Source organism: Carassius carassius, chromosome 14, assembly GCF_963082965.1.
Source record: "Carassius carassius chromosome 14, fCarCar2.1, whole genome shotgun sequence".
In the NCBI taxonomy this organism is placed as follows: domain Eukaryota; kingdom Metazoa; phylum Chordata; class Actinopteri; order Cypriniformes; family Cyprinidae; genus Carassius; species Carassius carassius.
In genome coordinates, this window is record NC_081768.1 from 17695443 (window position 1) to 17720907 (window position 25465).

The window sequence follows — 25465 nt, forward strand, 5'->3', positions numbered from 1 at the left end:
TCCACCGTGGAATTCAGATAATGGCTGATTAAAGTCCCCATGAGGATAGACAGGTGTCTCGGACCTCACTTTTGCACGTAGATGCACTCTCACGGCCGCCAACGCTGAACGGCACATTTAAGAAACTAATTAAGCAAGTAGCAAGCTTTTGATAGTGCCGTGATAAGTAATGCAAAATGCTCATTGGTACCTTGATGTCCTAAGTGTTTTAAAAAGTAAGGCAAGGCACACCTAATGTGACAGCCCAGAATTTTTTGTGACAAACTAAACTAAATTATTTCATTAATCCAGGATGATGAAAATAAGAGGGCGTCTGTAATTATTTCAACAGGGCCTGATGCTTTCACACGGGCACAGACGAGACTACTAACCTTCCAGCTTGTCATGTTTGGATAGCACTCGGACCAAGGCCACATATTTCTGAGCATCCAGCGCTGCCTCAGAGTCCTTGCGTGCCCTGAAATGCCATAGAAGAGTAAACACAGGATGACAAATGATTTTTAAAGTCACATTCTTTGTGCTGTGAATGTTTCAAATTCAAAGGGATACTTCACTTGAGACTTTAACTCTCATTATTTGCTCACCCTCTTTGTTTTTTTGATGCAATTAATGAAATATATATATATATTTTTTTTTTACAATTATCGAAGCCACTTTAAATTAAATTAATAATAAACACCAAAAAGGTGGTTCAAACGACTCATATAGGACTGTGATTGTCTGACCAAAAGCAAAATATTGATAATTATTATTCACTGATCATTTTAACATTGATTCTAATTTGTATGTTAATGAGCACTCATGAGAGAAATATAGATGCGAACGAATCATTCAATGAAGCCAGATATGAATGACTTGGTAGATTTAGTTCTCAAAACTGGTCTGAATGATTTGTTTAGAACAATATGAACTCACTGGTTGTAGTCGGCATGAAACAGAAATCAATACAATCTTTATTTTTTAATATTGCACACATCAAAGAAGATATGTTGCTATCAGAAGATGTGGAACTTCATCGTATGGACTTCTTCTACGCTGCTTTTGCATCATTTATGAAGCTTGAATGCTCCATCTCTGTTCATTGTAAAGAAGCAACCAGAATGCTCTTCAGAAATACCCTTGTGCTATATGGAAAGGTGTTACAATTGTGGAATGATATGACTAATGATATTTTAATTACTTGGTGAACGGTTCATGTAACTGTTCACAAAGCAAAACAAGGATGTTTGTATGACGGTGATAATGTGTACGACTAACTTACAATTCCATCTTTAGCTTGAGGGCTTCCTCAGCATTGTCATGGCGGCAGCACAAGTTGATGAGCATGGCATATGTGGCAGGAGTCATATCCGTTTCATACTGAGTTTTAAGCTCCAGAGCTCGCTCCAGTTTCTAATAAAAAATATAAAGTTACAGAAAAAATAAACTGCAAACATGTATACACAAATACTGGCAAATGGTTTTGAATGGTGAATAGTGACAGACCAATGTCCACCATATTTTATCATGTGGAACCAAGCTATTTTCTGTGAATGTGCGGGACTTCATAAGCCACTAGCAGAAGAAGTCTTGCACATTCAAGTTAACAATGTCCCAATCCACACATGCATTCAAAATAAGGTGAATAATAGCTTCAATCAAATCAGCTGACCACTAAAAATGTCTATAAAAACAGAAATCAGTGTCCATAACACTAAATATACTGATGGCTTTTTATGAGAACAATAGACCTCACCTCCTCAGAACACAGGACGGTGATGACTTTTTTGAGGGTGGAGCTGGCAGGCTTGCCCTCAGCCTTCAGCTCTGCCAGGGTCTTCTCCAGGAATGAAAGTTTTCCCTCCAATCCCTAACAATAACATGAGTTTATCTGACTGACACAGCTCAGCTCATCGATTGAGCACTTTTGCTAACAGAATATATACATACAAATACTTACTCTAAGCAGTGTTGCATCAGTCTCCAACCCATTGTCTTTTTTATCCACAAGAGCAAGAACATCCTGAAAGAAAAAAAATAAGACCTGCTCTATTAAATGTACCATTACAGATCTGAAATATATATATATATATTTAAAACTGATTTGTAAAGTTTTTTAAGAAAATATTTAGTGGCTTTGCCATGCAAAAATCTCTGTGATGCCAGGGTGTTGCTATGCAATTAATTAATTAGTTAATGCTAATTAATGCACAATGTGCCATTTTATTGTCTGCCCGGTTAAAAAAAAAAATACTAGCACACCTCTATAATGTTGAATTTTAGTATAATTCTTTGCTGAAAGCTGTGGAAATGGTGTCAGATTAAAATCTTCAAGTATAAAAAAACTATACTTTGTCTTTGCAAGCAACACTATTTATAAAATACCTTGACAAGTTCTGGAACTTGGTAGGACTCAAGAATGTTCCTGATTCCTCTGAAGATGTTGAGCGAAATGCTGATATTCTGAAAGAAGAGAAATCATTAACATCGAGTAACTACTGATCTAACAAAGTAACAAATGATCTTTAGCTTGCTTCAGTGCTTCTGTATGCATGTTATTCTATTCACTAATGTATTCTGAAAAATGTTACATTTAATAGCAAACAATCAAAACTGTAAATGTAGAATTAAACATTTCTTGTTCTTTGTGTTAAGTAGTTTTTATTTTCTAAAGCTAAAAGCTTTTAGAACTTAAGTTTTTAATGCATACGTGCTGAGGCAACTCATTGATACCACATTTTGAAAGACAGTGTACATACTGTATGTTTTTATCGGATCATAAGGCATTGTGCTGGGGTCCTAGACCTAGTTGATTTAACAGGCATACCAAGTGGTTCACGACACTATGCTCGAGTGTTTGCCTACGTACCATGTTCTTAAGCAGGCCGAAGTACTCCCTAATCTGTTCTTCTTTAGAGTGCACCTCGGTCTCGTTCATGGAATCAATCAGGTTGTAAAGGAAGTAGGCCACATTTTCTGCAAAAAGGAGAGAAGAACCAATTTTTTCGCTTTCTGTAAATACACTATTAGAGTCATATAAACACACAAAGGGAGCTTCTGTAGGACCAGAACAACAAAAATACTGCAATCCAGCAAATAAGCTCTTAAACAGTGTGTGTGTGTTATGCTGACACAAGTAGTTTGCTGCAGACTTGACTGAAGTCTGTTTTAACAAGTGGCTGGCAGCTGACAGCCTCACGCACACATTTGCATTGTGCATGGTGATGGGATGAGACAGAGAGAGCATCTCCATCGCTCCCACCTGCTCGGACACCAGCGCAGAGGCAGGCTCCAGTGCAGCGAGACGATAAACACTCGTGGAAGCTCTGTTAACTCAGCACAGAGTCAGCAAGCAGACAGCACACACATAAACATGCACACGGCTACTATTCAGACTGCATCAGACACACACACTTAATGCAAAGTACGGCTGTCAGGATACACTCCATCACTACCAGTGGGCCAACAGAGCTCAGTGCACACACACACACACACACACACACACACGATACTGTCAGTGAAACCAGCTCAGAAGACATATCGGCATTGAAATTTACTAGTGCAATGAAAATCAACCAGCACAAGAGCTGATATTATTTTGGCTATCAGCTAAGATTGTCATGGACATTATGTAAATAAAACAAGAGAATAAAAAAAGTGATAAAGCAGCACTAAAAATAGTTTAGTATGGCATGCTGCAGTTTATTAAAACCTATTTTTAACAGGAGCATTTAAAGGGATAGTTCATCCAAAAATGAAATTTGATGATTATCTGCTTACCCCCAGGGTATCCAAGATGTAGGTGACTTTGTTTCTTCAGCAGAACACAAAGTTTTTAACTCAAACCGTTGCAGTGTGTCAGTCATATAATGTAAGTGGATGGGAATCAAGGCTTAGAGAGTCAAAAAAAATATACACAAACAAAACCAAATTAAACCCTGCGTCTCATGATGATACATTGATGTGTAAATACACAAAACGATTGGTCTGTGCAAGAAACTGAACAGTATTTATATCATTTTTTTTTACCTCCGATTCACCACAATGTCACATTGAGTCTTCTTCTTCTTCTTCTTGCTTTACAGCAGATTGCAGACTTATAAGTGCATTACTGTCACCTATATCTCAAATGGACCATTGACACCATCTCAATTAGGAGTGTCAACGGTCCATCTAAAAGATAGGTGGCGGTAATGCACTTATAAGTCTGCGATCTGCCGTAAAGCAAGAAGATGCATCACGCGCTAGCTTAAGAAAAATACACGAAAATGCTCAGGACAGTTCAGACATTGCGGTGAAAATCAGAGGTAAAAAAAAAAATCAATATAAATACTGTTCAATTTCTTGCACATACTGATCTTTTTGTGTCTTTACATATCAATGTATCGTCACGAGCCACAGGTTTTAATTTGGTTTTGTTTGTGTATGTTTTTTTTTTACTCTCAAAGCAATGATTCCCATCCACTTATATTAGAAGACTGACAGACTGCAATCATTTGAGTTAAAAATCTTTGTTTGTGTTCTACTGAAGAAACAAAGTCCCCTACATCGTGGATGCCCTGGAGGCAAGCAGATAAAATTTACATTTTGGGGTGAACTATCCCTTTAAATCAACTAAAAAGTTAAAAAGAAAAAGAAAATTCTCCCTTTTCCACCAATTTTCATTTTAAATAAATGTTAAATACAGAAATATGAACAAGCAAACAGAGAATGTTAAGTGTTAAACAAACAACTTACCTGAAGTTTCAGGGTCAGCACTATTGAACCGAGGGTCTTTATAGAGAAGCTCTGTAATCTGTAACAGCAGATGAAGGGATCGCTTTAACAAAAGTTCTTTTCATTTGTTTTTTACAATCTTAAAATCATTTGGTTTCAATACCTTTGCCATAAGCTCCACGTTGTGAAACCTGTAGGGGGCAGTAGAGGATCAGAGATGATACAGACACAGACAAAAACATTTCTAGTGCAACTTTCAAACATAAGTACATAATTGGCGTGACATATAACAAGGTCCTCACACTTTTCTGACCAATGGATCCTTGTGATTTATTTCCATGATAAAACTATGTTTTTCTTTTTTTATATAATTACATAGAGACTGCAATCAAAAATTGAATGAAATACTTGCTGTGAATGAGAAAATAATATATGTAATAATATATTTAAAACATATGATGCATACCAAGCCTGCATGTGAATTTAAAATAGCATTTCATATTTTGAATTTTGAATGCTTTGAAACTATATGTATTGTGACAAGTGCTATCTAAATAAATGTGAACTGAAATGAACTGAAAGCTGAGTTTTCAGCATCATCACTCCAGTCTCCATTGTTACATGATACTTTAGAAATCATTCTAATATGCTGATTTGGTGAATAAGCAACATTTCTTATTATCAATGTTAAAAACAGTACTGCTGCAAATTCCAAAACTGGAATACATTTTCTACAGGATTCTCTGATGTATAGAAAGTTCAAAAGAACAATATTTATTTGAAATAAAAATATTTTGTAACATTATAAAACTCTTTACCGTCACTTTTGATCAATTTAATACATCCTTGCTAAATAAAAATAGAAATTTTTTTTTTTTTAAACTTGCTGACCTAAAACTTTAGTGTGTATTACTATATATTGTATGATTATATGTTTTAAGTAATAATAATATATTAATCATATAATATCATTAATACAATTATAGTATATCTTTAAAAAACAAGCTTTCTAGAGCCTCAGTAGTCACATATATACACAAATGCACATTTACATACAGTCCGACAACACGCTGAGATGCAATCAAGATGCAGTAGTGGTAGGGAGTGTTGACGGCAGACAACAGGGATTCAACATTGTTTAATGATTAAATTATCTCCTGACCTTCATTATTACAAGAGCAAGTCGCTAAGGAGACAGGGCCCCGACAACACCCTCTACCCTTTTGACAACCCCAATTACAAACCTGACATCCATCGCTGCCGGCAACCTCCGTGCTCAGCTTTCACATCTAAATGCTTTGCTAAATTCAGAGGACAGCAGCATCTGCTGCCCTACGGCCTCTGCGCTCAAATCAGAGTTAAAAACAGAACTGGTCCTTAACTATTGTGCATGATGGGATTGATTTTAGATGTAAGCTGAGTGAGTGCACTAAGTGATACCATAAGAAAATAATGTGATAAATGAAATACCATGACAGGTTTATGAGTATGTTTGAGGAATGAGGCGATCATCCTGGGGGAAAAAAACACTGACAGCCATGCTGATGGATAAAATGCCTATGCGAGTCTTTGCATCTCACCATCAGGGGCAGTCTGGATAGTTAGTAATCTTTCAGCATCAGATAGAGGAGCATCAGAAGCAAAGCTACAAAGAGGACAAACTCTATTTGCATTCCTACAGGGTTGTCAACTGGTCTAGCGATAACTGCGTCCATATGCATGAGGTGACGGGTGAGTGGCTGTCTAGCCAAAAGGCTAGCCAATTCTGCTAGCTAACACACACACACATACACACAGGGCCCTATAATACACCTGGCGCAATGCGACTCAAGGTGCAGCGCAAGTGTGTTTGCTAATTTCAGTCGTTTAATTAGCAAATGCATTCGCGCCCATTTGTGCGCCCATGCGTGTACTGGTCTAAAAAAGAGGTATGTTCAGGCGCATTGCTGGTGCAATGCTATTTTAAGGAGCTGAAAATAGACTGCGCTATAGACCAACTCAAACCTGGTCTAAAGTCTGGAGTAATGTTTTTTCTTTGTTATTTAAAGAGCGTGTTAGTATAGGCGGATCTGAAACGCGTGTACACCACTGATCTATATATATATTATAGATCAGTGGTGTACACGCTGCTTATTAAACACAGGGACACACAGCAGCACACAAACATGCCAAATATAAAAATATAAAATACACGAGCAGCTCCGTTTCATCTCGGAGACGCGTTCTGTCTTTGTGCCGTGTGAATAGTAAATCCGTCATGGCACAAGCACAACTGGCTCTTAAAGGGAATGGAAGACGAGACACTGATTGGTTTATTGCAAGTTATGCCCAAAAAACACCCATTACTCATTAAGAGAATAGGGACAACCCGTTTAGACCATGTGCCCGGGTACACCAACCATTTTTCCGTCGTTAAAATAGCAAAAGTGGATTTGGACACACCCTGAGTGCACCTGCGCTTTACACTTTGCGTTTAGATCGTTAAAATAGGGCTCACACATACACACACAAACAAACAAAAAAGTTTGTTTCGTTACTTACCCTCTGAATCCAGAGATCAGACTGGCTCTGAAAGCACTGAGGTCAATGTTTGGAAGAGCAGGTGAAGACACTGCAAGAGCGTGAATGTGATGAATGTCATGACGACAGAAACATCTCAAACATATGACACAGTTAACATTGTGACTAAAACTAATTTTCTTAGTGAACTGCATGTTGACTTATGGATTTGGACCTTTAGGCAAACTTTTGGGGTTAAAAAAAAAAAAATGTAATTCCAATACTAAAACTCCTTTTGCATTTAAATGAAACCAATAGGAATTAAGTCAAAAAAGAACAGCAGGGGGCACAACAGTGAAGGGGAAAAGTACCATCCAGCATCTGTCCCCATTCACCTTGGTCAGACAGGGAGCTTCACTCCATTGCTTAATTTTGCATACGTGTGTGTGTGTGTGTGTGTATATATATATACATATACACACACACACACACACACACACACACAAAATATATATGTTTAGAATTTAATAACTTAAATGGGCATGTAGCTGCTTTATAGAGAGGATGTTTGAGTGGCTATGTATGTGAAGTCCTGATGGACGGCAATTAGTCTCCAAGTGATGAGTACTATCATACAGAGAAGGTACATCTAAAAAAATCTCTCCACAGAGTACATGATATACAGACAGGTAGAGAGTGGTTGAAAAAGGAAAAGAGGTAAATTTTCATGAAAGCTAATGCTTACTCAGAGAGAACAGCTCTGCAAGGTTTCCACGTGACCCTTCTGTTCGTAATTCTGCCGCAGTCAAAATATTGCTGTCCACGTCAATACATGCCTCCTGCAATTATCAACTCAAGTTAGAGAGTATTTCAGAATGGTCACATGAACCAACAAGCCACAGACATATCCAGCACAATAACCTTAAGAGAAGTGCGGGCACTGTCCACTGATGGGAAAGATGGTAGGATATAGATACTAAAAGTATCAACGTCTGATGTGACGCCCAGTTCTTGCATGCCTCTCAGAGCTTGCAGAGTACCTTAAAGGAAACAAAAAGTGATTTATTCAAACATGTGTACCTTAAAATGTAATTCATGACATACAAAAGTTGCAAACCAAAGTTGGAAGTCTATGGAGCAAAATAGGGCCCTCAAGTTCTTATGAGCCTTAAACGGCAAATAGGACACTCTATGGTCTTAATACAGGTGACAAGCAAAGCACAAAAAAAGAAGAAACCTGCTTTTTTACCTGTAAAGCTTCTCTTTCGCTCCTTGAATTTATGTAATTAATGTGGGTCATACATCATAGGTTCGAAAATATAGATAAAAAAATGTAATAAAACCACAACCTAAAATCACACATGTTCATTCAGTCCACCAAGCAATGACTCAGCATCACATATTTGAACCATGATTTCTGGTTTAAAAAAAAATAAAAAAATAAAAAAGATTATTTTCTATTATGTGGGAAAGGAATACTAAGACTGAATCTATACTCCTTCTGTGATTTTTTTTTTTTTAAACCAGCATCTTGACTTAAAGCCCAAGGCTGTTTACAATTCACTGAACCAGGTCTTCAGTTGAAAGCATTAATAAACAAATTAAATAAAATACTCGGATAATTCGAATGATCACATCAGTCTTCCAGTGGCATGGCCTGGAGGATTCAGGCCTGTGCCCGGCTCTCCAGCAGGGCCCTTCACTCCTTCTGCACCTGCCTAAAGCACCACATGCATATGGAACAGTCTCTAGATCTACTCGGGCAAACGTTTGTGTGTGTGGGGACATGTGAACTAGAGATTTGTGTTCTGTTTACTCTTCACCTTGGTCCTAAGCACTCTGTATCGCAATGCTCAGGGGACACCTACACACCTGAATAAAAGATAAGAGCTGCTTTTATCTGCCATTAAAACCTGCATCTAGCACCAGGAGCGGCCGGCAACCAGTGTGTGAGAGCATTAGCCAGGTAAAGCACCTGGAGGCTCCATCTATCCATCCCATCTATCCATCCCATCTCTCCATTTCATTCTCATCTGAGCGTCTTTCTCCATTCATCCTTTCTTGCAACTCAGTAGCTCTTTGCTTTCAAGCAAACGTAAACAGTCATCCAGACACTCTCTTCTCAATGGAGCCTGAGGGCCATCTGTCTATTCATTCTTTCATTTTTATGAGAGAAGCACACCTGTTTTGCTGTTAAATAATCCATTGATCCATTTGTCAGCCATAAAAGTGGGCCCAGACAGCGCTGGCTGATAGGTAGCATGTGAATGGGGATAGAAAATGGATATCCAGTCACATCACCCGCCGATTCAAGACCTCTCAATTCAGAAAGTGTGTGAGAGGGCTTTTAAGGAACAAATCTGGTTCAATGAATTCTCGGGCGACCTCCAAGTTTCTGTTTGCAACATCACTGGGTTTGATGATTGACCTTTAAGTGCGGGAAGTAACCAAGACTGAGGTCTATCTTACAAGAGAAGCACTAAAAGGGAAAGGTCAGAGTTCAAACTGTCAACAAACTCAATTTTTAAGTGAAATGGATTTTAAAATTTTAAAAAGCCAAAAGTATATCTTGTAGTCTGCTTGGGTCAGTTATGTGGTTATAGCATATATACTCTTTTTTTTGTGCTATTTCTACACATTATCTGACAACAGAATGTGTAAGAACAAGACAAATCCAGATTTAGTCTCCCTGTTTTATGTAATCCAGAAAGAGTTCAAGAAAGCTCCAGAAAAAAGATGATATGAAGAAATAGAGATGAACTAAATGGCAAGATCACTTCCCACCTCTAGTCCTCGAGATGATCCCCATTATTAAAGTTGATGGAAGGCCTAAAGTGGCTCTCTGCAGTTACTGTGATTTACTAGAACCCCGCATCCAGTGATTGTGGATGATAAAACGTGGATTTTCAAAATGTGACTAGTGCAAAGAGTGTTCAAGATGCAGATGTAAAAGCCTGTTGTGTGCTATGTGAGGGACTAAGGCATTCTTCTCGCACCATGTCACAAGCAATGAGCTGCACTGCTTCTTGAATCTGACAAGCACCGCTCGCTCGCGGCTGCTGAGACAAAGCTAGCATATGCTTTTTCAAACTCGCCTGCCCAAATCCACACCTCATCAAAATGCAAACTTTTCCCCCTCTCCGCACTCATGAACGGGTGGACGGAAAACCGGTGGGAGGAAAGGGGGATGGGTGTCTGCCCGCTGGTGACACCTGTGGACTGAATGTGACATGGCGCTAAATATTTCATGGCCGTGCACAGTGGCGCACGTAATTGAATGTGAATTCCCTCAGAGCGCTCGCATTTACATGAGACCCAGTCACTACAAATTCTGTCATGTAACCTTCACGTAGTGCAGACTTCAACACTGAGCAAAAAAAAAAAACCTGTAGAGGAACAGAAAGGTGAGAGTGATCCTGCATGTTTCATGAAGGCTATTGGTTAAAAATGAAATGTTTTTATACTAGCTGTTGCCGTTTCAACAGGATTTATCTGGACATGCTCTTTTGTCAGAACATTTATTTGTAAGTCTGGAACAGAGAAACGGAAAAATAATATTCACCATCTAGGTGCCAAAAAAAGCGTCAGATTTTTCCTATTCCACAGCTAAAGTAAATAAATAGACTACTCTAATGGTGTGTTCACACCAAACACGAAGCGAATATGCCCATCGTGTCCCTCGCTGTAGTCTACTCGCGGGATGTTTTGTTTTTTTCCGCATCAGGTGAATTTTCCACTAGAGTTGAAATATTTGATCTTGCGCGAAAGATGCGATTGAGCCGAATATCTCATGTTCATGGCAAAGTGTCGCACATTTCGCATTTTGCCTGGCACAAATTCACTTCTTTTGCCATGAACATTGACTTTGTATGTAATCTACTCAGGCGAATAATTAAATGTGCATTTGGTGTGAATAAACCATAACTTTTCACAATCCAATTCATTCCAGATGGATAACTCCAAATCCTGGAAAATTCTTCCTTTTTGAATATCAATAGGAAATACATCATTTTATGGAAGTAGATGTAGCCTCAATGTGCACAATAATGACGTACAGAATGTACAGATCATTGTGTTTAAGAAGGCGGCTGGAAGCTCAGGACTCACCGGGAATGTTCTTGTCTTTCTGGTAATGAGTGAACAGGGGCCAGAAGTAGTGAGGTCTGAGAGGCAAGCCCTCCTCCTTCATGCTTCTCATGAGCTCAACAGCCATACCTTAAAATGAAGCAGCACATTTCACAAATCGAGCTGTGAGATAGATTATCAGATACACTAAAAATAAAGAGAAAGAACAGGGCCCAGACATTTTTAACACAGGATCATTTTAATCCTGTTAAAATAATCCTCCTGTGTATTAATATTTAAAAACTTCAAACACCTTGTTATCTTTCTTATTAGGTTAATATCTTTGAATTATGCATTTATATTGTAATAACAGCATCAGTGGCTATTTTCATGACAATAACAAAAAAATGTCAAACTAAAATGGACAAAAACTTAAAAGCCTGGGGTTTGAAAAGATGATAACTAAGGATTAAGATTTGTTTTTCAACTTTAAATCATCATTGCCCTCACCGGTATTTTTAGCTTCCAGGGCACACTGAAGGGTGAACTGAAGTGGCGATGAGTGCAGACCTGAATCTTTTAGATCTTTGCAAAACCCAACTATGTTTCCCACAGGCTGTAAGGCATAAACATACAAATGAACACACCATTAATCATATTAAGCAGTCTCAGAACAACTTAAAGGAATAGTTCACCCAAAATTTTTTATTTGGTCATCATTTACAAACCTGTGTAAGTTTCTTTCTCATGCTGAACATAAAAGAAAATATTTTGAAGAACGCTGGTAATCAAACAGTTAATGATGGTCCCCATTGACTTCCATTGTATTTTGTAATTACTATGGAAGTCAATGGGTACCAAAAACTGTTGCAATAAAGAAACTCATACTGGTTTGGACCGAAATAAGGGTAAGTAAATGACAAAAATTTTCTTTTTGTGGTGAACTATTCCTTTAACATACATGTACACTTAATATGCACTTCTAAAAATGTTTAGGTTGGTTCTCTTTACCTTGTCCATATTGACACAGTGGCGAAGAAAGAAGTTTCCCAAGTCTGGGGAATCACTGGTCTGTGACTCTACCAGCAGGCCGGTGAAGCTTTTTAGCACAGAAAACGCAGTCTCTTCATGTCCGTGGGTAATCAGACTCAAGCAGAGGTTCATAGCATCTGAGGAAATAGAAACAAATGGATGGGTCAATATCAAAATAAAAAACCTCATCAATTATTAAGAACTTTCCCAAAACCCCATAACAACCTCTCACTGCATTAATATTTTATACATCCCATTTCTCTAATTGGCTTGGGTTCATATTTAAAACACTTAAATAGAATACCGCTTTGAATACATATGGGACCATTATGGCTCAGTGTGGACCTCTATGGTAAGCCCTTAGGGCAAAATTCCAAGCTAATGGTTTCATATCCCTTCCTCTTCCATGACATGACACTGCAGTCAGCAGACACACCTGGCACATATCCTCTCTCGTGACGCATGCGCTCCACAATCTCAGGCACATACTGCTGATGGCTGGCCTTAGTCAGACTGAAAACCACCTGCATCAAATCTCTGTCCATCAGAAGGATATCCGCATTCTCCACCGTCTCTAGAGTCTAGAGGAGACAAAATATGATATATATATATTATTATTACTACCTAAAAACAAATAGAAATAAACAAGAAAATCAATTAATGCATTTTGAGTTTTGGTAACGCTACGGCTCTTAAAAATAAAAATAATGACATTTATGCACAAATGAAACATTATACACAGCATTCTCTTGAGTCCATTTCATCCCCCATAATAACAGACCTGTTTAATCTTTGCAATATCTCCTTTCTCTGCATACACGTTGAGAAGAGACAGGTACGTGTCTGGGCCCGGCTCAATCCCTGCACCTTTCATGACAGATAGGATGCCTTCCGCGCTGTCCATGTCCCTGTACAAAGACAAGTCACTCAACACAAAGGCACCAAACACAGAGAAGCACCAAATCAACAGCACTGTCCACTCACTCACCCTGCGCGGGCATGACCTGTCACCAACGAGTTGAACACAGCTTCTGTGATGGGCAGGTCTTTGCTCTTCATAAAGCCCAGGATTGTACTGCAAGAAGTTGTGAAATAAACACCGTTACTTCAATTTTGTATTACATAGAATTTTACAGAATTCACCCAAGGGTAAACCAATTGGAAGAAAATCAAAAATCCCAACTCACCTTGCACCTTCAATGTCGCCAACTTCACAATAGGCTGCAATGAGTCTCTGATAGGTCACCTAGCCAGTCACAATATAATATAAATGTAAAGAAACGTGGTTGCCAATAAAATTTCCTAGCTATCATCAGTGATAAGACAATATATCTATATAGCATCGTTGTTTGTTGCACCTTGTGTCAGTCTTACAGTCTAAACCCGTATCAATAGATTTTTGTAGTGAATGTTGCATTTCAGCATTTTTTTTCTGTCCTTGAAGCTGCGATGTAGCAACATATAAATAAACAAACACATATAGACTGTATATACATATATATATATAGTTTACTCCACCTTTTATTACAATTCCACTCACCCTGTTCGGCTGAACATTAGCAGATTCCATTTTAGCAAGGAAATCGGTTGGAGAGAATCTGAACTCATTCTGCAGGTACGTCTTAAGCAGGGCGTTGTAATGGCTTACATCATAGGTGGCACCTGTAGTGAACAGCAATATGAGAGTTTAAAACACAGATTCAGAAGTACAACGAGCAACCGTTCAATTGTCTCAGCACATACCCAGTTCTTGAAGCTTGTCCCAGATCCGTTGTGACAGCTCTACGCGCTCAGTCAAGGGAACCTCAGGAAGCAGAGAGCCACAGCTTCTCAGCAACAACAGGGCTTGATTTCCACTTGGATATCCTATTAAAAGTGATTTCAGAAATGAGATGACATGCTTGAGATCCATTTATAGAAATTGATGCAAGAAAGATCCTTAAACAAACAGACAAGTACCTGTTCTGCAAATATCATGGAAGATACGCAGCAGCAGTGTTTTGGTGACCCTGCCTGTCCTTCGGACTGAGCTGTCTAGTTTGGCCAAAGCCCAGTCAAACTGTTGAGCCTGCTTGGAACGGACCGCCACACTGGACTCATCCCTCACCAGCCCCCTCTGCTCCGGGACAACACCATACTGACGACAGCTCACACAGGACAGGGTCGATCTGTACGAGGACAAACTGCAAAAAAAAAGTGTATACAATCAAGCCACATGCATGTCTCTACAAGAAATTAAGGTGGTCACAACAAACCCAATTACAAAATTAACATTCCTCATTTACAGAAACTGATCAAATCAAAGATTAAATCGTGCCCATGTTTCATGCATAAGTATGGGTTATTGCATATATATTGTTGGTTACACTTTAGGGACCAGCTCTCACTATTAAATACAACTTTTGCCTCAAACAGGGAATTGGTTGCTTATTAATACGGAGTAGGACTAAGGGATCTAAAATACAATCATGCAGAATAAGGTATTAATATGTGCTTTATAAGTACTAAATAACAGCCAATATGCTAGTAATATGCATGCTAATAACCATCTAGTTAATAGTGAGAACTGGTCCTTAAAATAAAATGTTAATTTCATCTAAGATAATATGATAATTGTTTTAATAATGTGCGAGATGGCATTAACAAGCGTGTCTCTCACAGCCAAACAAAAACACACGCTGAGAGGGTCCTCTCGCACATTATTAAAACAATTATGATAGTATCTTAAAATGCCCCCCCACCCCCAAAGAAATTGCTAAACAAGCCTCAGAAGAACTATTAACCATCATATCAAAAGACGCTTCTTAAAGACTGTCACTTGCTTTGTTTAAACAAATAACTTGAATGAATGATTCAATTACTTCGTTGTAGTTTTATATTTTAAAAAAGTTACATTTTTTCTATATTCAAAATTTTATTTTTAAACAATGTCAATGTCATAGTATTATTTTACACAACTGTAATTACAGTGTGAATACATTTATGTTACCTCTGAGCTGCATTAAATAGTCTATTTAAATGGACATAAAAGTCACTTCAAATACAGGTTCTGTGTTTCCTCTGCAGTGCAAAGATGGAGTTTCATTTGATTTGTAACAGACAGTCCTACAGTGTTTTCTTACAGTAAAATCTATTGATTAAATACAATAATTTGAAATTAAGCAAAAAAAAAAAAAGTAAAAATGCCTCTGGTTATTATTAATTTAAGGGGGACAAGTATCACCACTTCATGAAAAAGCACATTGCTGTACCTGCTGTGAACTAACCACCACATATAATATGAAGAATATGAGGAAAACATTGAGTTACCAACAAGCAAGATACAGACTAAATGTTGGCCAATATGATGTGCAGTATTTTGAGATGGCTCAAAACGACCTTGGCATGTTGACCTTTGACTTTTGGCACATGTTAGCATACAGCTTACTGAAAGACTAGTATTAGCCTCAAACAACTACACACAACAAAACACTATTGTATTATATGGCCATTTATTTTCATCAAAGCTTTCTCAATTTTAAATGGTTTAATTAATTGATTAATGGTTATGTATTTCAATTAAGGCTTTAATACTACTAATTTGTTTCCAAAAAGGAAGAGTAAAAAATAATCTGACTGTAAAATATTATAAGCATTACAAAGAAGCTGAAAGAAAAGGTGTAAAGGTTACATTCAGATATTCTGCAGTGATGTTCATGGGTCACACATACTGCAGGTTATGAGCTAATACAAGAAAGCCACGTCTCTTATATAACGCCATTATATGACTTAGATTTAGGCCTGTTCGTTCAAATTTGGTTAAATAACCTGCATACAGCACATGATTAACGTATTACAACCGCACAGTATTGTTATAGGCGCGATAACCTCTCAATGACAACTGCATGATCTACTACACACGCATGGCACAGAGTCATGCCGCGTTATACCTGTTAACAATTAAGCGTCCCGGGACTCTCTGGACACATAACCCTACACGAGTAGCCCCGACCGCTCCGCTGTAAAGACGACCAGCTGCCGGTACATGTCTGCTGTTTCCAAAGACCTGAAGCAATGCAGCCGGTGAACATTTAAGGAGCCGGGCTGATCTTAAGAGCGCAGCCATGTTTAGCCTGCAGAGAGAGGAAAAGCGAAGGACATCCGCACCACGTGACAGGCCAGAGAGCAATGGACGAGACCAATGTATTCATAGAGGGGGGTTCAGACTCCTTAAGTAAATGATTGTTCAAATTATTGTTCAAATTGTTCCGTTTGTTTATTAAGCTACAGAATTTACGCAAAAATATACAGCGGTAGACTATAAGCAAGTATTAAAAATTGGTATTACGTCCCTTATTATGTCCCTAAAATAAATAAATACAATATAGATATGATTGAAAATATCTGAACTAAAAATATCATCAGTTTAACTTCTAGTGAAATAAATATAAAAATAAATAAAAAAATGTAAAAAATAAAAGACATTTTTTGTATGCGCAATAATAAAAAATGGGAAAATGACCATGTAGAAACATGTTATGCATAACATATTTCATGTATATATATATATATACAGTACAGACCAAAAGTTTGGAAACATTACTATTTTTAATGTTTTTGAAAGAAGTTTCTTCTGCTCATCAAGCCTGCATTTATTTGATCAAAAATACAGAAAAAAATGTGATATTGTGATATATTATTACAATTTAAAATAACTGTTTTTAAATTTATTATACTTTAAATTATCATTTATTTCTGTGATGCAAAGCTGAATTATATGAATATGATGATTCATTATCAAAGTTGGAAACAGTTCTGCTGCTTAATATTTTTTCAGAACGTGATACTTTTTAGGATACTTTGATGAATAAAAAGTAAAAATTTAAAAAATTAAGCTATGTTTTTAAAATATAAATATTTTTGTAATAACAATATACACTACTGGTCAGTAATTTGGGGTCAGTAATTTTTCTTTCTTTCTTCTTTTTTAATAAAATCAATACTTTTATTCAGCAAGGATGTGTTAAATAGATAAAAAGTGATAGTAAAGAAAATATATTATTAGAATATTTATTATTAGAATTTTTTTTTATTTTGAATAAATGCAGTTCTATTTAATGTTTTATTCATCAAATATATTAGACAGCAGAAGTGTTTCCAACACTCATAATAAATCAGAATATTAGAATGATTTCTAAATGATCATGTGATAGACTGGATGTTACATGTGACACTGAAGGCTGGAGTAATGATGCTGAAAATTCAGCTTTACATCACTGGAATAAATAATTTTTTTAAAAGTATATTCAAATAGAAAACTATTATTTTAAGTTGTAATAATATTTCACAATATTACTGTTTTTTCTGTATTTTTGATCAAATAAATGCAGGCTTGATGAGCAGAAGAAACTTCTTTCAAAAACATTAAATAGTAATGTTTCCAACTTTTGGTCTGTACTGTATATATATATATATATATATATATATATATATATATATATATATATATATATATATATATATATATATATATATATATATATATATATATATATATACATATATATTAACCTTTCTTTTTAGTTTAAGTTCAGTAGTTTTGTTATGTGCTTTTGTCATTTGTATTTGTTTTTTTATATATATATATTTCTATATCGCTCTATATATTCTTATATTGCAGTTTTAGTAATTGTATTACCTCATTGCATAATTTTTATTTTAACTTCTAACTTCCAGTTTTATTTTTTATGTTTCAGTATTTCATCTAGTATTTTTTATTTGATTTTATTTCAGCTCCAATACTGAAGATGATTTTCATCAGTTATAGTTTAAAATAACAAACCTGCTTAAACAATGTAGAAGTAAACATGAAAATAATTTCCGATCTGTGACTTTTTACAAACTAACATGTCATATAAAAACACTATAGTCATCTTTACCTAATTTGACTTTAATGGCTGTATACCCAATCCTAATTGTATTGTCCTCATGAGAAATCAAAATTAATTTTAAGTACAGAAATGTATGTGTTGAATTAATCTTGCCATGTGTTTTTAGCTTGATGAGAGACACATTGTTTACCAGCTTACTGGAGCTGGAAGCTGATTGGTGTCAGCTTGGTGTCAGTTTTGGAAAAGGTCAGCTAGGTGGGGTGTTGTCAAGCACAGACTAATGCCCACTGGGCCACTCTGTCTCGTGCCAGGCATCAGGGGCCAGGGGGCCCCAATTTGTCAGACGTGTGGCATGCCAAAATTTCCATGGCTGACACACACTGCAAGCCACCCGCACAGCAGTACACACTACACAGCTGACAGGTGACAGTGAACAGGCATTGCCTGCCAGGCATGTTGTTTCACCCGCTTGAGAGTCCATCCCTGTCTGCCGAGTCCCCCACAGTGGGATGATGTTGGGGTTGCGAGGGTGCTGAGCTGCTTTGGCAAGGCACGGTGCAGCAAGAATAGCAGTAATGTGTATTAAAAACTAAAGAGCAGAGCTTGCTTATTAAATAAATGGATAATGAAAATGGTTTAAATGTGTAAAGTAGACAAGCAGCAGGAATGTATCTGTTAGAGCAAATCTGAACCTCCCCATACTTTTCAGTGTGCTTTTCAGCGCACACACACACACAAACATTTCCACTATACCTTGAATCTTTCAAAACTGAATAGCATTTATCGTATATTGTGTGAGACTGTTATAAATCTAATATGCATTTGACAGCACTGGGACTATTTGTATCACTCCACTTGTCTGTGATTGCACATTCAAGACTGTCAGTCTGTGCGTTAGTGGATTCTACATTAATACACCAGTTGTACTGTAGGTAACAAGTGACTGGCTATATGAATCGATTAATATATGAGTCAGCTGATTCATTCTGAAAAAGCAGATTAATTCAAGAACAAAACAAGTGACTTATGAGTGAGGCCACTGAATCATTCACTCAACTGATTCACTCAGTAACAGAAAAGTCAGTAAGCCACTGAATTATTCACTCAACCAACTCATTCAAAAACCCTGGATGCATCCGAAAGCTGAAAAATGCTGCATTCAGAGGATGCATTAGGCATCAAGATATGTCTGAATCCAACATTACTCAATAGATTTACTGTCTCCTGTGATGCATTTATCTGGTACATTTTTGAATGCAGCATAAATGTATCCTTCACTTTGATACCCCACAATCCTGTGCATTCCATTCCATTATGGTTACAAATAACACATAAATATGGCATCTGAATGTTGCAGTTGGTAGTCAGTTTGTGTGAATATATATTTTTGATATATTTAAATATTTTATATAAAACTTTTTCCACTTTTGATGGTATTTTTAACCAGAAATGACAATTGCAATAATTAAATAATCACTTGCTTATCACCTAAACTCATTATGTTTTGTTGTAAATCATGCTGTCCCAGAAATCTGTCCAAAAACATTTTTTTGAGGGTTCCTTAATGCACTTATGATGTCTGCAAAGTCATTGCCTGAAAAGGCAGTGAGGCAACAAGTCAGCAACCCAAGATTTATGACACAGCCAATAATTCACTCAGGAACAAAACAAGTAACTTAGGATTGAGTCATTCAGTCAACCAATTTTTTCCCCCCTAAAACACAGATACTTAAGGAACTAAACTGTTGGTTGCTCTGAAATGCAACCAGCCAGTCCTGAATCATTATGGATACAATTTTGGATTAATTATAATTTTCAAGCAAAAACACACAACATAACTGTCAGTATTGTGCCTAAATATTAAGTTACTAAAAATGAACTTCTTCATTGAACTGGTAAGCACAACATAAAGACTACGTATCTCAAAGTTTGTTTGTGTCACTTAGCTGTTACAGAATTAATCGCCGACCCTCACCTGCAATGTCAGCGAGCATGTGCCACTCCCAAAGACTTGTACCGTCAGTTTACTTCTTATTCCGAAGGGAGCCCTTGCTTTTGGTTGGCATGAGAGCTAAAAGTGGGGAGCTCAAGGGATGAAATATCTCAAGGTCACTGAATTATAAACGAGGGGAGATGGGGTGAGCTGAGAGGAAAGGCCTGCTCCTTTCCCCCTTTCTGTTTGCTGAATGAACTCAAGAAGAGTCTGTTCTGTTTTTTCTGCAGCATGAATGCATCTGTGTTAGTGATTTATTATTCATCAAATCTATCAATTATTAACAGATTATTTTCCCAATTTTACAAAAGATTTTTGCTGATCTTTCTTCCTCCTACCTATAATTGAAAACAATGCCCCATATCTTTCTAATTTTCATATTTATATCCTTATAGATCCATCTAGAAAAGTTTCTAACATGTAAAACAGAATACTCCATTATTTATGACTTAATAATATCTGCCAGGCTGGCCAACACAGCAGAGCACCAGCATCTTGTCACCTATAGGTTATGTCCAGAGGCCTCTGCCATTCCTTATTTCTCAATATATACCAGGAAGATTTGTTGTCAAAAGGAATGTAAGCAACTTCACATTGCCTGACTTACCTATTAACCAGCACAAGAGTATGACCCAACCGGCTCATTCTTTACCCAGAATACAGAATGGATGCTGTCTTTAGACTGTATGTTTTTATTTATGACAGAATAAATTAATGTGCCTTTGGAATATTTCCTGTTACTGTGGACACTATAAGAATATATTATTTTGGGAAGATATTGAGTCTAAATAATGTAAATAATTAGCAAATCGAAGCCTCAGAGACTCGACTGTGCTACTGTGCTGAGCTATAGAGAACAGAGAGAGAAAGAGAGAGCTGAAGTGTTGAGGAAAGAGAGAAAAAAGCCGTCCCTGAGGATTTGTCCGTTTCTGTGTGGATCAGAGAGTGTGAATGTGATGGCAGTTGCAGGGCTCTCTAGTGTGAAGAGTGTTGTTTCTCTGAGATCCTTGTGAACTTGAATGTCACACATGAGGATGGAAGGCAGAACCGTGGGCAGGAAACGACACCGGCGCAAACACATGGACATCTGAAGGAGCTGAATGACGTACAAGCAGCCGAACAAGAGCACAAAGCCTCACAGATCCAAGCTGATGTTTTCTCACATTGTAAGCGCTGACCCAAAATCTCAGCCATGGCTTTTAGTCATCCAATAAGTCATAACATTCACTTAAATGAGGAAATGTATTAGTATATGTGGTATTTTTATTCATGACTGTTTACACAGATCGTAAAGTTTTTTAAGAGACGTCTCTGTTTATAAGGACTTTGATTATTTGATCAAAAATACAGTAAAATGTAATATTGTGAAGAAATATTCCATTTTAAAATGCTATTTTAACATATTTTAAAGTATAACTTATTCCTGAAATGGCAAAGCTGTATTTTGTGTGTGCAAATGTATGACTGTGTACAAAACAGTGATAGTAATCTGTCTGATAAGACTACATTGTGGCATTTGCCATCATCCATGTATCATTACTTCTATCATTATGTTGTTATTGTCATCCAGGGCCTTTCATGCATCATCACTTCCTTCTTCGCTCCTCATGACTCCAGTCCTGTCCGATTCCATCTCCATTTCAGCATGCGGCGGCCAGCTCCATCCCTCCGCTGACCTGTTCAAGCGTAACAGTAAAGGAGAAATCATATATTTGCACACTCTCACATGAGACTGCCTGGCTGATCTCATGACAGGCCAAGATCCTGTGACTTTGCTGTAGGAGAACTGCGCCTGAGCCAGGCAGGAATGATGTGATACGCTACTGTAATGATGCCTCGGGCTGAAAAATAATTACCTGAGAATTATACATGCCTCTGTGATCAGTGACAGGACGGTTTCTGCTGCACTTTTGGGCTCTGATTGGGTAGGGGTCTTGACAGCAAGCACATGCATACATGCATATGCACACCTAGTGTTTATCTATGTGATGCAGTGAAGTGTGGAGACCTTACTTCAGGCTGTCTCTCCAAATGAGATGCACATGGCTTCAAAAAGCAGATTGTAAGATTATAGATGAAGCTTGTTGCTTTACATATAGTGTTTATATTTTTGGCTGTTTTATTTGTCAGCTCTTCTTATGTGTGGCTATTCTAAATAACTATTCAGAGTAAATTGAAATATTTTGATAAAATATAAAGTAAAATATAAACCGTGTCCAGGTTATTGCAATACCGGGTTTGCTTGTCAAATTTTGTCAAGGGTTCAATATTTATTGTTTAAATGTTTTCAATAAGTTTGTAAAGTAGCTTTAACCACAAGCTGGTTCTAAATGTTTGTAATGTAACAAAAATTATGCGCAATTTTCCTGATTGAGGGAGCAACACAGCTTGCCAAGTGGCACATCTTATCCCACTCTGCCCTACTTTGTATTTATCAGCATCTTATGCAATGTAGAGGCAAATCCCACGCAGTTTAACAAACATTCAGCTCCATCACATCCCTCAGCTGTCCTCATAGCATCTCACATTTCACACCCTGAATTAACATAATGCTGTAATGGAGTTGATTACTAAGAAGTAATTATGAGTGAGGCATTGGAGGATGCAAGTGTTCAGTCAAGCATATGCAACAGCGTGTCAACAGCCAGGCAAACCCTGAGAGCGACATGAAGCAGAGAGAAAGAAGACGCCTCCACATACTATGTGGCTGCCCTTTAGCTTATCTTCATGGAGTCGTCAACATGCGATTGTCACAATGACATCTCAACCTGCAACACCTCAAGAGGGATTTCAGCAGATGTCCATTATAAAAATGAACTGAACTGAAATGTAAACACTGAATTCAAACATTTTCAAAGAAATGCAACACACTCTGATGAAAATATGGAAATTCACAAGTATTCATAACTGTTTTAACAAATTAATGGCTGATATAAGGAACACTGAGAGTTAGGTTTAGGTGTGGACCTTCCTTCATGCAAAAATAAATAAAATTATATACTTTATACACACACACACACACACACACACAAACATATATATGCATAAACATAAATACATATGCACATATATATCTACGCACTCATATGTAAGCATTCATATACGCACACACACATACACACACACGCACACACACATATAAATATATTAACAAATAGTTCACTGAATAGCAAGTTGTGATGAACTCAACACTGATATATACCCACAATTTATTGGTATTGAAATAGAGTATCCACTGAACATAAACAGCCTATGCTGATCAAAGCTTAAACAACATGAACAATGTATCCATGTAGCGCAGCTGACACAGAATAACATACGCTGTTTACATTCAATGGATTCTCTCCAAAATGGTGCTAGGGTGACTCGGAGGAGACAAACTGTTGAATAAAGTCATTATTTTTGTTTTCTTTTTGTACAAGAAGTATTGTCATAGCTTCATAAAATTACGGTTGAACTCCTGATGTCACATGGATTATTTTAACGATCTCCTTGCTACATTTCTGGACATTAATTGTGTTAATTACATTGCTGTGGAGGGTCAGAGAGCTCTCAGAATGCATTGAAATGACATAATAATAATTAATAATAAGAATAATTGAAATAATTTAGCAAATATTTTATAATATATCATGAAACAGTATGGTGTAGTATGAACACTTGATTCACTCTTTTACTTACTACTGAGATTTGGTCAAATATTTACAGAAATGTTTTTTTAAAAAGGCTAATAAAATGCTATATATGCCCCCATGAGGATCCATGTTTTGACCAGGAAATTTAATTAACATGTATATGACATACATTTCAAGATATTTTTAATTAGAAACACTAATTGCTTTTTGTTGTTTTGGTTGAGGGTTTATGTGCTTTGAACAAATCTGTGCTGAATCACTAAAGTGCCCCGTGGCTTAACCAGACTTAAACACCGGTGACACTGGGTGCTAAAAACTAGACACCAGGTGCTGAAAACTGAGACAGACGTGCTGACCTTCTTCCTTTGGCTGCGTGGTCTTCCTCACCTTTGCTTCTTTTCTTATCCACCTCATCAAAGCCCGTTCCTGAGAGCTTTAACCCAACTCTTCTGCCTTTTGACCCAAGCAGCCTTAAGCCACATGACATTTTGGAAATGTCTCATTGTATTTCCTCTCTTTTTTTGTGCATGGTGTTTAGAGGGGAGTTTAGAAAATTTGTCAGTAATGACGAGACCAGGAGTAGGTGCGGAGACTTCAATCTGACCTGACCTTTTCCTCTCTACTTTACAGCCTGAAGTAACATGTCTTCTGTCCTCAATCATTAAAAATGACGCCCTTTCCAATTCCATCACAATTCTGCAGGTTACACAGAACGGTCATTTTCAATTTACCCAAGTGCAAGTAATTTCACACAAACGGATTGGACTGACGAAGGGATATTATTGATTTTGTGCATATTCAGCATCTATAAAGCATCTATTAATCTTTGGTGGTAATTATTTAAACATTTACTTATATGTTATTAAAAGTGAAAGATGGATCTGTTCATGTTTTTTAACCTTTGTATCCTTAGGGACATATTTCTTTTCTTTTTTAACTTCTGTTTTTTTTCATTGATCATTGCAACCAGCATAAATTTGATCAGATATGTGTATCTTTATTGTAATTTTAAGATTTCACCCTCATTTTGTTTCATAAATCTAATTTACACTAGGTACAAAAAAAAAAAAACACTCAGGACCTTAGGGACAAAAATGTCCCCTTTTAAACCCATTACAACTGCAATATTTAATATTTAAATGATGCATTCAATAAGACGTTCAGTTGGCAAGTTTTCAGAATGTTTACTACTACTACTATTTATTTATATATTTATTTATTTATTTATTCCTATTTCCACCTGAAAGCACCATTTTCAGTTGAGCCTATAGAGCAAATACCCCCCAAAATTGAATTTAAGTTATGTGATTATAACTGAATGGGTGTATTCGTGTGAATATTAGAGTGTAGATTATATGTGTGTGTCCTGAGGTATGTGTGCGTTTTTTTTTCTTTATCTGACTGCACAAAATGGCAATGCATCAGTAGTAATGTTGTTATTAATCACTGACATAGAACTGTACTAATGAAAATTGCTCATTGTCAGTTAATGTTAATGCAATAACAATTTGTCATTTTATGTTTCTTGCCAATGTCTGCTTAAGTTGTTGAAACTTTTCCGATATCAGTTTCATAATCCACCCCAATAATTCATCACAGGATGCCAGGGCACCCAAAACACTCTCTTGCAGTTAGTTTGAGAGGCTCACCATCACTGACGTCAGTGTGTAATGTCA

The 25465-nt window shown here is 37.0% G+C and overlaps 1 protein-coding gene across 1 annotated transcript in view; it reads right to left on the reverse strand.

The window, feature by feature from the left end:
• LOC132157222 (leucine-rich PPR motif-containing protein, mitochondrial-like) overlaps positions 1–16448 on the reverse strand; it is a 49208-nt gene extending 32760 nt beyond the window's left edge. The window contains exons 1-22 of the mRNA XM_059566471.1: positions 16221–16448; positions 14251–14474; positions 14035–14157; positions 13832–13953; positions 13479–13537; positions 13280–13366; positions 13073–13199; positions 12728–12872; positions 12271–12428; positions 11770–11875; positions 11302–11409; positions 8116–8234; positions 7940–8033; positions 7237–7306; positions 4859–4886; positions 4717–4774; positions 2849–2955; positions 2365–2442; positions 1940–2002; positions 1736–1849; positions 1262–1392; positions 372–457 (exon numbers count right to left, since the gene is read on the reverse strand). Coding sequence (XP_059422454.1) covers positions 372–457; positions 1262–1392; positions 1736–1849; positions 1940–2002; positions 2365–2442; positions 2849–2955; positions 4717–4774; positions 4859–4886; positions 7237–7306; positions 7940–8033; positions 8116–8234; positions 11302–11409; positions 11770–11875; positions 12271–12428; positions 12728–12872; positions 13073–13199; positions 13280–13366; positions 13479–13537; positions 13832–13953; positions 14035–14157; positions 14251–14474; positions 16221–16396 — 2383 coding nt within the window. The 5' untranslated portion in view covers positions 16397–16448. The remainder of the gene's footprint in view (positions 1–371; positions 458–1261; positions 1393–1735; positions 1850–1939; positions 2003–2364; positions 2443–2848; positions 2956–4716; positions 4775–4858; positions 4887–7236; positions 7307–7939; positions 8034–8115; positions 8235–11301; positions 11410–11769; positions 11876–12270; positions 12429–12727; positions 12873–13072; positions 13200–13279; positions 13367–13478; positions 13538–13831; positions 13954–14034; positions 14158–14250; positions 14475–16220) is intronic.
• Between the last annotated feature and the right edge of the window lie 9017 nt (positions 16449–25465).